Source organism: Danio rerio, chromosome 19, assembly GCF_052040795.2.
Source record: "Danio rerio strain M-AB ecotype USA chromosome 19, GRCz13ab, whole genome shotgun sequence".
Lineage (NCBI taxonomy): Eukaryota > Metazoa > Chordata > Actinopteri > Cypriniformes > Danionidae > Danio > Danio rerio.
In genome coordinates this window covers 5854101-5870000 of record NC_141039.2, presented here as the reverse complement: position 1 = coordinate 5870000, position 15900 = coordinate 5854101, and the positions used below count along the sequence as shown (strand labels likewise).

Genomic DNA, 15900 nt, shown 5'->3' with positions numbered 1-15900 from the left:
GTGGGGTTAGGTGAGTGGATTAAAAAGCATTGGATGCCGCTCAGATTGCACTGCACCGAGTCTGCAGCCAAACCCCTCTCGAATTTTCAGTTTTGGGTGCACTTCACCTTTAAGTAAGTTTAATGTAGATTTAAGTCAAAGATAAGTTGATTCGACTTAAAAATTGAACTTTTTAAAAGAGTGTTGGCGTGATGGGGTGGCATGGTGGGTGACTCAGTTGTTAGCACTGTCGCCTTATGGTAAGCAGGTCACTGGTTTGAGTTTCAGCTGGGTCAGTTGGCATTTCTGTGTAGAGTTTGCATGTTCTCCCAATGTTTGCGTGGGTTTCCCCCACAGTCCATGCTGTCGGTTCATTCCACTGTGGCGACCCCGGATTAATAAAGGAACTAAGCTGAAATGAAAATGAATGAATGAAACTAAATAGGCCGTAGTGTATGAGTGTGTGTGTGAATGTAAAAGAGTATGGGTGTTTTCCAGCACTGGGTAGCAGCTGGAAGGGCATCCGCTGCATTAACCATATGCTGGAATAGTTGTTGGTTCATTCCGCTGTGGCGACCCCTGATAAATAAGGGACTAAGCCGAAGGAAAATCAATGAATAAATGACCAAACGTAGCGGACAAACTTTACTCAGCCACAGTTTTCATTTATTATCATCTTACAACATGTACAACCGGCGATTCTGATGCTAAAATTCAGTTCAGTTGAATCTTTCCTGAAGGCGTCTAGGATTTAAATAAACTTCGCTTCGTCCTGTCAACAACATCTGAATAAGCAAACACTTTTTACCCTCCCCCCATCAAAAACGGAAATAAAAGCACGTCTTCTGCACAAGCTAATAAATGGATTTGTGAAAACAAAGGCCTCACTAAAGTACCTCAAGTCCTTCTGCCTTTGTATTAAAACACAAGGATAACAAAGTATGAGCCAGATCAAGCCTCTCGCCTTTCAGAAATCAACGCTCGAGGAAGAAAATATTTCTTTTTCAGAGATTTAGAAACGAACAGAAGCCCTCAAAGAAAGCACACATGGCTAAAACTCACAGACTGCTGCAGTCGGGAAAAGACGGCCGCCGGGAGGGATGAACATCATCCATTCGCATTCAAGAATAGTTCCTTTAACATTCACTGTTTCCTTTAACGGAAGAAAGAAATATATTTAAAGCATTTTAAAGGGGTCAGTTCACCCCAAAATTAAATTAACGCTATCATTTACTGATATCCCTCCAAAACTATTAGACATTTGTTAATTTTAGAAACACAAATGAAGGTATTTTTAATAATATGAGAGATTTCTGTAGTCTATTCAGCCAAAAATGAAGTGTAAAAATAAATATGAAGTGGTTTAATCCTAGTCTTCTGAAGAGAGAGTCACTTTATATGAAGATTTCATGTTGACACTCGTTCATAAACAGACTTTCACTAGCAAACAAAAAGAGACTCAACCATACCTGCATGAAGCAGGGAAATAAACCTCATTGGTTCTTGCAAATGTATGTGACTCGCAAGAACAAACCTCATTGGTTGTCACACATCAAGCAAGCATGCTTGAGCTCCTGCGACTAAATCTGTAAACAAAGTGATCAGTATTAGTGTTAATATGTAAATAAAAGCCTAAATTAAGTGTTTATCATACAGTGATCAATTAAACCACTCAAATCAAATGAATGTTTAGGGCTTCGGAAATGTCAGATTTGATTAAAAATATCCTCATTTGTGACATTCTGCTCAGTAAGTGACACCAGAACTTTAAATTTGGAGTGAACAAACCCTTTTAAGTTGAAAAAAAAAAAATCGAAAGTTGAGTGTAGGGGTTCAGGAAGGGCCGGCGGCTCCTCCTAGGGTGTACCGCAAGTCTTGGTCCTGGGTGAACGGAGTTTCTGAAGCAGTGTTTGCCAGGCTGGAGGTGGGCGATGGGGCGTCAGATGAGGCTGATGGAGGGCTGGGGCTCGGGGGAGACGAGGGTCCCTTATTGGGGTGCAGGTCTGCAGGAGGACTTTTGCTTCCTGAGGCCTGCTGGGAAATCAGATGAAGCAGTGTTGCTACGTCTGGTGTGGAGTCGTCAGTGTGTTTCGTTGACTTTGAGTCTGTCGCATCGGACTTAACCAATGCAGAATCTGCCAGAAAAATAAAAGACAAAAGACTTAAGGTCAGATGCAATATATTGGTATGCTACTATAACTATAATCAAGACACTTTCACAGCATTTTAAAGATAGAAATGATGAAAATTGGGTTGCACATTATATTAAATTGATTCTGGTTACAGTATACTTGTATATTTAGGTAAGTAGTATGACCAGAAGGTATCTGTGGACTTTTTCTGCGCAGAATTTAGCAAAAATGTGCAGATTTATGCGGAATGATTTTAGGGGGTATAGTAGTTAATAACTTAAAACATGAAATAAAAAATAACATTCTTACTTTTATTTATGGCTAACAATGCAAATCTAATTAGATCCATTGGTTTGGTAAATAACGAAAGGCTCTCATATATTATATCTAGTAAAAGACAAAGAGAATATTACTTTTTACAAACTGCACAGTCAATAAATCATACAAATATTTGCATATTAGTCAATAATATTATATATAATATTATACAATTCTTGATTTTTTTTTAGGAGAACTTAATTGTTTTATGTTCAATGCACTTAAATTTGTAAAAACTACAAAGATTAGGTTTACTTAATTGTTTCATTTCACAACACAGATCGATTGTGTGGAACCCAACATTTTTTAGTGTACACAATGTAATAGATGCAGAGTTCCTCAACCCCTTCATGCTGTTCTAACGTAAATAGATTAAGTTGGCTTTATGGTTTTTACAATTCTAAGTTGATTGAACATAAAACAATTAAGCTGTCTCAAAAACACCCTCAAGAATTGTATTGATTTAGCTCATTCTAAATTAGTTTGAACAAGCAGCAAAACATTCCTTGAGTGTAAGGTAATGAATTGAAATGAAATGAATAGGCTGAACTTCAGAATTTGTCATTCAAAAATGTGTTAATTGCTCTTACTTTAAATATTGAGTTAGGATTATTCATACAACTTAACTATAAAGTAATAAAAAATTACTGATTTTATTTAAAAGTTAACATTTAAAAATGAACAAATTCAGATTTTGACATTGAGCCGAATCAAAACATAACATGTTAAAATTTCCGGACCACTTTTAAGCGCACATAAAATAACACGCAGATATCAGATTTATTTGCTCATAAATCACATGAATGAATACAGCTCCATTAAATGTGTGAAGTATGAATTTGAAAACAAAAATATTTCAGCTGATTTATAGAGTATATGGACATTAGCCATTTAAAAACACATCAAAAGGTGTATAATAAGCCATGTTTACAGTCAATATATTATAGCAATCAATCCATACTCAAGAAGTCTCTAGGTATTCAAGTCTGAGCTTTGCAAATGGCAGCATTTTCAAATTTCATTTATGAATTTTACGGCAAATTACACTAAAAGCAAAAACAATTTTATTTTAAAAAGTATAGATAATATGAACTTAAGCACATAAAATGAAATTGAAAAAAAAAACAATATACCAACAAATATAAAAGGTAAATAATAACGTGGCTTGACAAAACTACAATTGTACTAATGGCAGCGATTAGTAATCAATATATAGCACTTCCATATACCTTAACAACTATTGTTTGATTTCATTTGGTTTTTGTATACAGTATTGATAGATGTATATAGGAAAATAATTTCATTCATTTTCCTTCATTCCGCTGTGGCAACCCCTGAAAAAGAACAGCCAACTATTCCAGCATATATTTTCCGCAGCTGATGCCCTTCTAGCTGCAACCCAGTACTGGGAAACATCCATACACACTCATTCACACACACTCGCATACACTGCGGCCAATTTAGTTTATTCAATACACCTATAGCACATGTGTTTGGACAGTGGGGGAAACCGGAGCACCCAGAGAAAACTCACACCAACACAGAGAGAACATGCAAACTCCACACAAAAAAATGCCAACTGACCCAGCTGGGACTCGAACCAGCGACCCTCTTGCTGAGGCAACAGTGCTAACCACTCAGCCACCTACAGTAAATATATTATAGCAATCAAATCATACCCAAGTAGTTTCTAGCTATTCAAGGCTGAGCTTTGCTAACGACAGCAATTATTAATGAATATATAGCATGTCTCAAAAAATAACTAATATTTTATTTCATTTGGTCTTCAGATTGCACACAGTATTGATAGATTAGAATTATTAGCCGCCCATTTATATATATATATATATATATATATATATATATATATATATATATTTTTTTTTTTTTTTTCTTTTTTTTTCCCCCTACCAATTCCTGTTTAACAAAGAGAAGACATTTATGAACATAATAGTTTTAATAACTCATCTCTAATAACGGATTTATTTTCTCTTTGCCGTGATGACAGTAAATAATATTTTTCAATGTACTACTATTTAGCTTAAAGTGACATAAAAGGCTTTTTAAACTAGGTTAACTAGGCAGGTTAGGGTAATTAGGCAAGTTATTGTATATCGATTGTTATTGATGATTTGTTCTTTAGACAATTAAAATAAATATTGCTTAGGGGGCTAATAATTTTAACCTTAAAATGTTTTTTAAAAGTTAAGAGCTGCTTTTATTCTAGCCAAAAAATTAAAAAAAATAAGATTTTCTCCAGAAGAAAAAATATTATCAGACATGCTGTGAAAATTTCCTTGCTTTTAATCGTCATTTGGGAAATATTTAAAAAAATTTAAAAATTCACAGGTGGGCGAATAATTGACTTTAACTTTTTTTACTGAATGATAGTTCTAGTTCTATCTTAAAAGAAAAACCTATGAAGTCTGAGGTGTGTCTCACGTTAGTGTGTGAATGTCTTGTTTAAATGGATGTAATTTGACTCTATTAGTGGTGATTTATCATTCCTGGAGTCAAGTCAAGTTCTGATCCGTCTTTCTTTGGCCTCCAGCTGAATCAAAGACATGCACTAACATGACGGGCCAATGTTTAAAAGCAAGCAACCATGCAAAAAGATTTGACTACAATGTTTTAAAAGTGGTTGGATTGTCTTTAAGCTAGCAATATATATATATATATATATATATATATATATATATATATATATATATATATATATATATATATATATATATATATATATATATATTAATAAATCCAGGCTCGATATTCGAGAGATTATTCAGCTATGCAGTTCTGAGGCAGGTAAAACTACTTTGCTTTGGTTAAAAAAATAAAAATAAATAAAAAATGAAATGAGCTACAGGAACAGATTTATTATTGTTTTAATGAAAGAACACATACTCCAATTGTTAATAGATAATTCTGAGAACAAACAATAAATTATTTAAAATGAATCATATTTACGAGAATGATAATAAAACATTGAATGCAGGAGAACAATTAATAATAATAATAGTGACTGGGAATGGAGAAAATTGATTCGAAACACTTTTTTTTGTGCTGAAACTAACTAAAACGGCCAGATCGAGTGTGTTTTCTTGTAGATTAAGACTGATGTGGCATCTGTGTGTCTTATCCTTGATTTTTCTAATTAATCGTCAATAATATTTTGCTTATTAAACTATTATATTCAGTCTTATCGTAATCCATTGTATATAAATAATACTAATATGCTATTTTTATATAATTTTCTTGTATTTTGGGGGTGTCGGGAGGTGGTGAGGAAAAGCATTTAATTTTATTTCCACTTTAGATTCTGCTTTGGCTATTTAGGTGTATATAAACAACATAATATATTCATCTAAGAGATACAAAGACTTCAAACTTGATCATAAACTAGAAAATATTAATATTGAATGTCATTGCTCTAAAAACTGGTGGGTTATTTCAACATAAAATTGGGTAAAATATGGACTAACACAAACATTGGGTTAAACTGGTCCTATTATTTGAATAAAAAAAAAATCCTTGCAGTTGGATTAGTCCATATTACACCCATATTTAGCCATTCAGGCCTCTTTGCTCCAATATTGAAAAATGCTTTATCTTAGTCAAAACATTGCATATAAAACAAACAAATAAATAAATAAATAAATAAATAAAAAAGTAAGTAAACAAAACTAACAAAATATATATGGTCACAGCATTTCTTTAAAGTCACGATTAATTTACCTAAGAAAAAACATGGACTGCAATTGGCTTAGTCCATGTTAGACTCATAATTGGGTTGAAATAACCTGGCATTTAGTCATTCAGGCTTCTCTGCTCCAATGACAAAAAGTTTTATCGTTATCATAGTGAAAACACAGCAAGCAAAATAACTAAATGAATGAATAAATAAAAACTTACAAATCTATTCATGATCACAGCATTTCTTTTAAGTCAAGATTAATTTACGTGAGAAATGAAATATGGACTAAGCCAAACATTGGGTTAAATTTAGTCCCGTTCATTAAATTAAAAAAAACAACCTTGCAGTTGGGCTAGTCCATATTACACCCATAATTGGGTTGAAATAACCCAGCATTTAGTCATTCACAGCTCTCTGCTCCAATAATGAAATAAAAAGGCTTTATCTTAAACAAAACACTATATGTGTGTGTGTGTGTGTGTGTGTGTGTGTGTATATATATATATATATATATATATATATATATATATATATATATATATATATATATATATATATATAATTTTTTTTTAATAATATATATATATATATATATATATATATATATATATATATATATATATATATATATATATATATATATATATATATATATATATTCCTGCAGTTGGATTAATCCATATTACACCAATAAATGGGTTGAAATAACCTGGCATTTAGTCATTCAGGCCTCTCAGCTCCAATTATGACAACAGGCTTTATCTTAGTGAAAACATTGCCAGCAAAATAAATAAATAAATAAAAACTAACAAAAATATCTGGTCACAGCATTTCTTTTAAGTCAAGATTAATTTACTTGAGAAATAAAAAAATGGACTAGACCAAACATTAGGGTAAATTTGGTCCTACTATTAGATTTTTTTTAATGATCCCTGCAGTTGGGTTAGTACATATTAAACCTAAAATTGGGTTAAAATAAACTGGCATTTAGTTATTCAGGTCTATCTGCTTTAATAACGATAGAAGGCTTTTTCTTAGTCATATTGAAAACACAGCAAGCCAAAAAAAAAATAAAAAATCAACAAATAAAACTAACAAAAATATATGGCCACGGCATTTGTTTTAGGTCAAGATTAAATTACTTGAGAAATCGAAATCTGAAATTGAGAAACTGTGGAATGTAAATAAAGTCTACTTTTCTGATGAATTAAACAAGTGAGTTTATACCCAGTGGGGTTTTAAATACTACTTTTCAATTTAAATATAATAAGAAATAATGTATATTCTTGATTCAATCTCACTTCCTTCTGATCAACATCACAGGTTTTCAGAAAGCAATTGTGCTAGTCAAGTGAAAGTATCTTGATTTAAAAACCTTTAGATATATCCCTGGACAGAAAGACAAAACTGCTGAGAATCACTGTTGCGCTGTGCAATCAGTAAGAGTTATTCAATTCTAGTCTTTTGAAGAAGATACTCAGCTACTTTATGTACGCTGAAAAAAATGTTGCAGAAATGTTGCAAAAATGTTACAGAACGGTTGCAAACTATTTATTTGGGCTGAATTTAAACAAACAACTTAAATTTAACAATGTTCAACATAATTTGTTGGTTTAAATTCAGCCAAAATAAATTGTTTACAACCACTTAACGCAAAAAAAATATATAGTAAATCGAAGGAATCATCTTTGAATTCCTTTTTCAGTGTAAGATTAAAACGTGGCAGATATCTTCGCAAAATTGTAGCTTCAAACTTTGAAGTGTTGCTTTGACAAGTCACAGCATGCTTCCTGTTTCTCATTCAGTTTGACATACTGATTAGATTTCTTGTATGTGAAACTAAAATGTGCGCTCATAAATACTGCTAAAACATCAGAAAAACACTCTCTAGATACATGCGCAAAACCATTCATTCATTATCCTTCAGTCTCTTATTTATGTGCAAACCAATTTGTGAATTATACATTTATTCATTTATGTGAATCAAGTTGTACTAATTGCACTAATTAATTTAAGTTTATTAACACTAATATTACACATTTTATATGGAAATAGTTGCAAAGTCTCCAGTTAAAAAAAAAAAAAAAAAGGCTCATTTTATAAGTCGCCAACAATTAAACCGTTCAGTTTTACGCATTCAGCTGATCTCTGGGTCTGGTGGGAGTACTTAGCTTAGCATAAATCATTGAAACAGATTAGACCATTAGCATTTCTCACACACAAAAAAGTGGCAATAATTGTCCTATTTAAAGCCTGACTCTTCTGTAATTACATTGTGTACAAAGTACCAAGGCTGCAAGGAGATAGTCTAGCTGAGGGGTGTCCAAAGTCAGTTCTGGAGGGCCGGTGTCCTGCATAGTTTAGTTCCAACTTCCTTCAACACACCTTTCTGAAAGTTTATAGTATACCTAGAGCTTGATTAGCTAGTTTAGGTGTGTTTAATTGGGGTTGGAACTAAAATATGCAGAACCTCGGCACTCCAGGACCGAGTTTGGGCTCCCCTGGTTTAGCTGTTATGCATTCAGGGACTATTTTCAGGTGCTGTGTAATACCATACCGCCTGCTGCTGTCATGGTAAGGTAAAAAAAATCCTTAAAACTTACACCAGAATGAGAGTTCCTTGCTAAGGCAGCCTAAAAAATAATATCCATTCAATTTCAGTTGGTCTTAGTGTAACTACAAAAGAGTCAAGCTTTAAATAAGAAAATTATGCAAAAACTTGAGATGCTAATGGTCTAATCTGATTCAATAAATTATGCTAAGCTAAGCAAAAAGTGCTACCGCCAGACCAAGAGATCGGCTGAATAGATTCAGAAATGGTAAAAACTCAACTCATAAATTGTTAATCTTTAAGGTAGTTGTAAAATGAGAGGTCTAACACCCCCCTCCCAGACAAAAAGTTGAGTGTTGCTTTAGGGCAAATAGTTTCACAGTCAGCGGCTGTCTTTAAAACACATCTCCTGCAGCTATTTCAATCATGCAATCTACTTAACCCCTTAACTGTCATCATCCCACCACCACTGATTGATCAATACCAACTATATATTTTTGGAACCGTCTAAGACTTCTGAATGCATATTTTAACCACAATTTTTTTTTCATTATTTTGCGTTGTTATTTTGGAAGAGTAACAGATTGAAATGCATTTAATGTCACCCTACAACCTAAGGGACCTTTTAAGGTTACATTTTTAAATCGTAATATTGTAGTCTATAGCAATCATGACTAACTGTATATTTGAAAACTTTTTAATTTTCATACATGGTGAGGGATTTTTTTTATAGATATGAGCAACAGTTTTTTATTAATTTGCTGATACATATTGTACAGCATTCAAAATGGTACTAAATTACTTTGCTACAGCAATCCACTTGTAAAATTGAGTTTAGATGTTTTTTAGAGGTTAAATTCAAATCAAATATTGCCAATCTGCCTATATTAATTTTAAAATTGTATGTTGACTTCACAAATATTGTCAACAGGAAGAAAAAGAAATAGTTAATATTTCTCAAAACATAGGGGGTGCCCTTGTGTGGTCATCGATGTAAACTGCATATCACCTAGTGGTCATGTTTGGAAGTGCAGCCAAACAAAATCGTACTGAAAGCCTATTTTTTAAGATATCAACTTCAAATTTGGAGTAAATTTTGTTCAGATATTTTCATCAATTTTAGGCTAAAACATGTTTTGTAAAATCTAAATTTTATGTATAAAATTAATTTAACTTATTTTTAACTTCATGTTTAAAAGCTGAGTGACAGTTAGGGGTTAAACAGGAAAAATTTTGTTCCTATTGTTCATATATATATATATATATATATATATATATATATATATATATATATATATATATATATATATATATATATATATATATATATATATATATATATATATCCTTAATTAAGGTGTGCATCTGAGGACACTTCTGGGCACCTTTCTTTCCCCTATTCAAGTGTTATGATAGCAGTCTTTGTATATCTAACGCAGGGGTGTCCAAACTCAGTCCTGGAAGGCTGGTGTCCTGCTGAGTTTAGCTCTAACTCGCTTCTACACACTGCCATGAGGATTCAAGTTTATCTAGTAAGAGCTTGATTAGCTGGTTCAGGTGTATTTGATTAGAGTTGGAGCTAAACTAAAGAGTTTGGACACCCCTGATCTAAAGCAATGGTCTCAAAAGGGCTGCAGCTCTGCAGAGTTTGGCTCTAACCACCTTCAACTCACACCTGCTTAATGGTCTCTAGTAGTCTTGAACAACTTGATTAGTTGGATGAGCTGTGTTTCATTAGGGTTGGAGCAAAACTCCAATTTAGGACCTATGATCTAAAGTGTTGGGTCATAGATTGGTAAAACTTGAATCTAAAAACACTACGCTGTAAATTACACCACAATATATGTGTTCCTTGTGTTCAAAAAGGAAAGTAACATGCGAACACAACATTTAATGGATGCAACAAATTTCTGGAGTGTTATGATCTGATAGAAAATAAAAATGAAAAAACTCCCAAACAATTTTCCCGAATCTATCAAGCAGGAAAATGTGTAAAAGTGCAGCTATCATTTATTTGACACTCGTCTCACAGTAAGGCTTTTATTACAGTGTGTGTTAATGTGTATTCACAGATTAAAAACCCAGAGAGCATGTGAAAAGAGGGCAGAGAGAGGAAAAAAAGAAAAAACGAGCAATGAGGAACTGAGAGTGAAGACAAAAGCATGTGAGAGTTTCATACGCAAGAGAAGGTCAGACGATCTTAATTAAACTTCATTAAGCCGGATTAACACCAGCAGAAAGCAACTAGATGAGAATCAGTATCAGTCTCAAATATGTCAAGAATATGCTTGCGTCAGCTTTCACCACTAACATCAAATATACTTTGCAAGAAGAAAGAGGATTTATGCTAAATTAATAATATGGGACACTGTAAAGTCATGTTATATCATTTGCCTTTCAATATGCATTATTTCATAATGCGGTTAACAGTCGAAATGTAAATAAAAAACAAAATAGGAGCTTAATAATGGTTAATTTAATTAATGGAATAAATGGGTTTAGGTTTGAGTAAAATGTTAATATTTGCTTTATTTTATAATAAGTCTCATAACATGCCTAGAATATCTGAAATTTCCAAATATTTCAAATATTAATACAAATTTTTCCTCTTTTAATTCATTTGCCTTTTATAAAGCTAAGTTTTACGCTCACAATGTAATAATGAAAAACCTTAGCACTAAAAAAAATTGAGCGGCCAATTTCTCTAGATTTAAAAGGTTTGGGTTTTAGTAAAATGTTAGTATTTGCTTTATTTTATAATAAAAGTCTAAACCCTGAAATTTCCAAATATGAATAAGCATTTCTCCTCTTTTATATCATTTGCCTTTTATAAAGGAAAGTTTTACAGTCAAAATGTAATAATAAAAAAAAAATCAGCTTTGGAAAAAATGTAGGAGCTTAAAAATGGTCAATTTCTGTAGATTTAATAGGTTCAGGTTTGAGTAAAATGTTAATATTTGCTTTAATTTATAAGGAAGGTCTCCTTAACATGCCTAAAGTATCTTAAATTTCCAAATATTAAGAATTTTTCCTCTTCTATATAATTTGCCTTTCGTAACGCATAGTTTCACACTCAAAATGTAATAAATAACAAAATAAAAAACTTCAGCTTTGAAAAGAATAAAAGAGCTTGAAAATGGTCAATTTCTCTGGATTTTATAGGTTTGGGTTTGAGTAAAAGGTTAATATTGACTTTATTTTATAATAAATGTCTGATAACATACCTAGAATATCTTAATTAAAAAAAAATCTAATATTGTAAGAATTCAAAATACTTTCACACTAAAAATGTAATAAATAATAAATAAAAAATTTCAGCTTTGGAAAAACATTAGGAGCTTAAAAATGGTCAATTTCTCTGCATTTAATGGGTTTGGATTTGAGTAAAATATTAATATGTACTTTTGGTACTAATAAATGTTATATGGTAATAATAAATGTTTAGAAAGCGATTTAAGGCTTTCGAAAATCACGATCACAATATATATATGTCCATGCCTAATATCTGATGGCCAGAAAGTGATTAATTTTTTATAAATTGTTAAAATTTTGGTATTTGTTATGCAGCAAGCCCAGAGATTGTTGTGTACACTATGACTTTATGTAAAATTAACTTTAATGTGTGATGGGAATAAAACGCGATCATAAACGAATGATTTCTCCACTCAAATGAGTGCAGCTTGGACCCGGAAACAGTATACACACGTTACATACACGTCACCACTTAACAAGCGGATAACGATCTAAGAGCCAATTACACAGCAGAAATGTGCAACAATGAGAATCAAAAAGTTTTATCAGCCGAAAATATGTTGTAAACCTCTTATTTTTGTGGCTTTAGTTATTGTTGGGATACTCATTTCAATGTGGAAGCATAAACAACTTATATCAAAATATTTATATTGGTATCGTTCAATATGGAAGATAATAATCGAGACTGCATTTTAGCCATATCGCCCAGCCCTAACATAGCATAATTTCTGTTATGCATAGAAAATGGTCTAAATAATTATTTTTAACTTAATTTTGGATAAAATTCTGTTATTTATAGAATAAAACAAAACCAATTTTACTCAAACACAACCAGAAATCCTTTTCATTATTTATTTCTCTGTGCAAATGTGAAATGTTCAGTTCAGAGGTGAGTTGTGACCGAAGCATATTCGTGACAAGATTTTAAGATTCCCCCAACTGTGCTTTAATTAATTAATAAATGCTTAAAGAAGGATGCAAGTGGGCGGTCGCAAACGCTGCTCATCTTAATTCTCCAGGTAAGTGTTGTTTTAGTGAGTGTACTAGAACAGACACACATAAGTAGAGATGTGTCCAAAACGGCTCTTTATTTCTGTTTAATCTGGCTTTAAAAGAGTGACATTTGAACGCAAACACCGTAACCATCTGTCGAGGACTTGCAGTGTGTGCCAACAGATGAAGAACTCCCGCTTCCTGTCTGCGAGCTCATTTCTGCACACACACACACACATACATAAAGTCTGCTGTGAACGGGTGGCACGCAGACGGCGCTCTGGGCATTTTATTCCTATGAAAAAAAAAAAAAACTAAAAACCATAAAACTCACGAAAGCAGGAAATAAACATCTGGATTTGTCGAATGAACATGACGATTTATTTCTCTATTCGTTAGCCTGCAGTTCCCGACTAATTAAACGTTTCCCCCTTAGGAAGATTTTTAGGAAGAAAACAAAAACAACAGAGAGAGAGAAAAAACATCTCTGCAAGAAAAAGCGTATCGTTTCTTAAATGTGGGTGGGCCCCACATTATCGGCCATGCTAATGAGACATTCCAAGCCACGCCTATGTAGCTGCAGCCAATCACAGCTTTCGCCTAGACAAGCCCCGCCCCCTATAGACTTAACTAACACTTGCCCTCGCTATCGGCACTCGTGACAGAAGCGGAGCCGGCATGTGCAGCGCCCTCCTCTGGTGGAACCCCGTTGCTCTCATCGGCCCGCTCCGCCTCTGCCGCCGGCGCCTTGATCAGCTGCTCCAATAGGAGCGCCAGGATGCCGGCCTGGTCTTCCTGCGGGGCATCTGCCGGCTGTGGGACGTTAGAGGACTGGATTAGGGTGGAGAGCTGGCTGAGCAGTTCGAGCTGCTGCGCAGTGTCAGGCTCAGGGGTGGAGGGGGCGGCTGGGGTCCGGGACAGGACTGAGGTGGAGGCTTCAGACGAGGAGCTGCGCAGAATCTCTGCCATCTGCGGGATGCTCAGATTGTCTGACTGGCCCTGGAGCAGGTTCAGCAGCACCGCCAGCTCCGTCTGGTTCAACTGCTCCGCTGCGGCTCCCAGACCTGCAGAGAACCGGTTATATATGACGACAATTCATGGAAAACACAACAGCTTTAAGACTGCACAATACAGAGGAACAAATGACATCAAATGTCACATACGTGGAATTGGCAGTAAAAACTTAACACAAATTCACAAAGTATACTTTAACGTCATATTGAAACACATCCATGGTGCAAGAGAGGACACCATCAGACTTTGGGCACAAACTTAAAGGTTTACTAATTTTAATCAAGGCGAGGCAGTGGCACAGTAGGTAGGGCTGTCGCCTCACAGCAAGAAGGTCGCTAGTTCGAACCTCGGCTCAGTTGGCGTTTCTGTATGGAGTTTGCATGTTCTCCCTGCCTTCGCGTGGGTTTCCTCCGGGTGCTCCGGTTTCCCCCACAGTTCAAAGACATGCGGTACAGGTGAATTGGGTAGGCTAAATTGTTCATAGTGTATGAGTGTTTGTGTAAATGTGTGTGTGGATGTTTCCCAGAGATGGGTTGCGGCTGGAAGGGCATCCGCTGCATAAAAACTTGCTGGATAAGTTGGCGGTTCATTCTGCTGTGGCGACCCCGGATTAATAAAGGGACTAAGCCGACAAGAAAATGAATGAATGAATTTTAATCAAGGAGACGTCAAAAAATAAAAAGCTTTTGGTTCCAGCCCCCTTCCCTTTTATATGATCATTTTCCTTATTATTTTATTATATGTATTATTTTTCCCCCCGACTTTTTTCACTGTAATTATTAAAGGTTTCCTGTTTGAGCTTCTACTAACTTCTTCCAGCACGATTTCAAATTTCTATTTGTTCAATCCTCTTCTTTATATTATTTCAAGAGTTCACACTTAACTCATGATTGATTATAAAGCTTGTCTGGCATGCTGTCCCGAGAGAGCCCTGAGCTCATAAGATCCTCGAGCCCGGGGCTCCCTCCCATTTGCAAGGCAAGAGGGGAGTTTGAGCTCAGGTAGATCTCGAGAACTCCCCTGCTGTAGTAGCTAATGAACAGATAGAGACTGCTCTAAAAAGATAACTACTTCAGGGCTCGAAATTGCGACCATTTTGGTCGCATATGCGCCCGAAAATTAATCTATGCGACCTCATAATATATTTGGGCGCATTAGTGCGACTGCAGATAATGGTTGTAGTGCGACCTGTTTTGATTTTTTGTAAAAACGTGCTGAATCACTCTTCCCTGCCGCTATATTGGTTCATATTAGCTGTCATTCACTCAAGGTATTCCGCTGTCAGATGACAGGGAAGGAGCTTTTATGACCACGGGAAATGCAAACGGCTAAAGAGTAAAGACTTAAAGCACACAGGTTTGCAAACCCCACCTAAAGTTGAGGCGCAGATGAAAGCGATCATGACACGTCACGTGGTGAATAATGATCCGCCAGCTGAGATCAATCGAGTACGCGCTTCTTGGAGAAGGTGCCCGAATCTCCATGCGTTGCATTCACTGCGTGTTCAGCGCAAATGTCCGCTAAAAGTCAAATCTAATACTGTACATATCATCGCCGAAGAAGCTTGCCTTTACTAAGTTTACACTGAAACTGCGGCTCATAACAAAGACCGGTATTGCGCCGATGGTTGACGCAAGAATCCTGCTCTGCCTGCTCATAAAATAGGTCGGCTGACTCGCCTGCTTTTCCACTAACACAGAAAAATGAAAATCAGCTCAGACTGAACCTTTAAATTGACACAAACTGAAACCAAAACTTTTACAGAGTGATAGAAGTGAGACTTTACTTACTTTCTTTTGTCTATTCTTTTTTTGAGGTGTATATTATTTTTTTATTTATTTACTGATGACTGCTTTGCAGCTTTCGTCTTTGAATTGAATGATTTATTATAATCTTTTGTTTGTTTTGTAGCAGAAATATTATTTATTAAATTGACATGCATATAAAAACAGCAGTACAAAATAAAT

General features: G+C 34.5%; 1 protein-coding gene across 2 annotated transcripts in view; it reads right to left on the bottom strand.

Moving 5' to 3' along the window:
• Positions 1-623: 623 nt before the first annotated feature.
• Positions 624-15900, bottom strand: part of cdk12 (cyclin dependent kinase 12) — a 49152-nt gene continuing 33875 nt past the window's right edge. Inside the window, exons 13-14 of one of the 2 annotated variants that reach the window (XM_087295289.1) lie at positions 13561-13983; positions 624-2114 (exon numbers count right to left, since the gene is read on the bottom strand). In XM_087295289.1, coding sequence (XP_087151415.1) covers positions 1813-2114; positions 13561-13983 — 725 coding nt within the window. In that variant the 3' untranslated portion in view covers positions 624-1812. Of the gene's footprint in view, positions 2115-12995; positions 15004-15900 lie in introns of those variants that run through there. The other variant, XR_015516393.1, reaches the window with a different exon arrangement.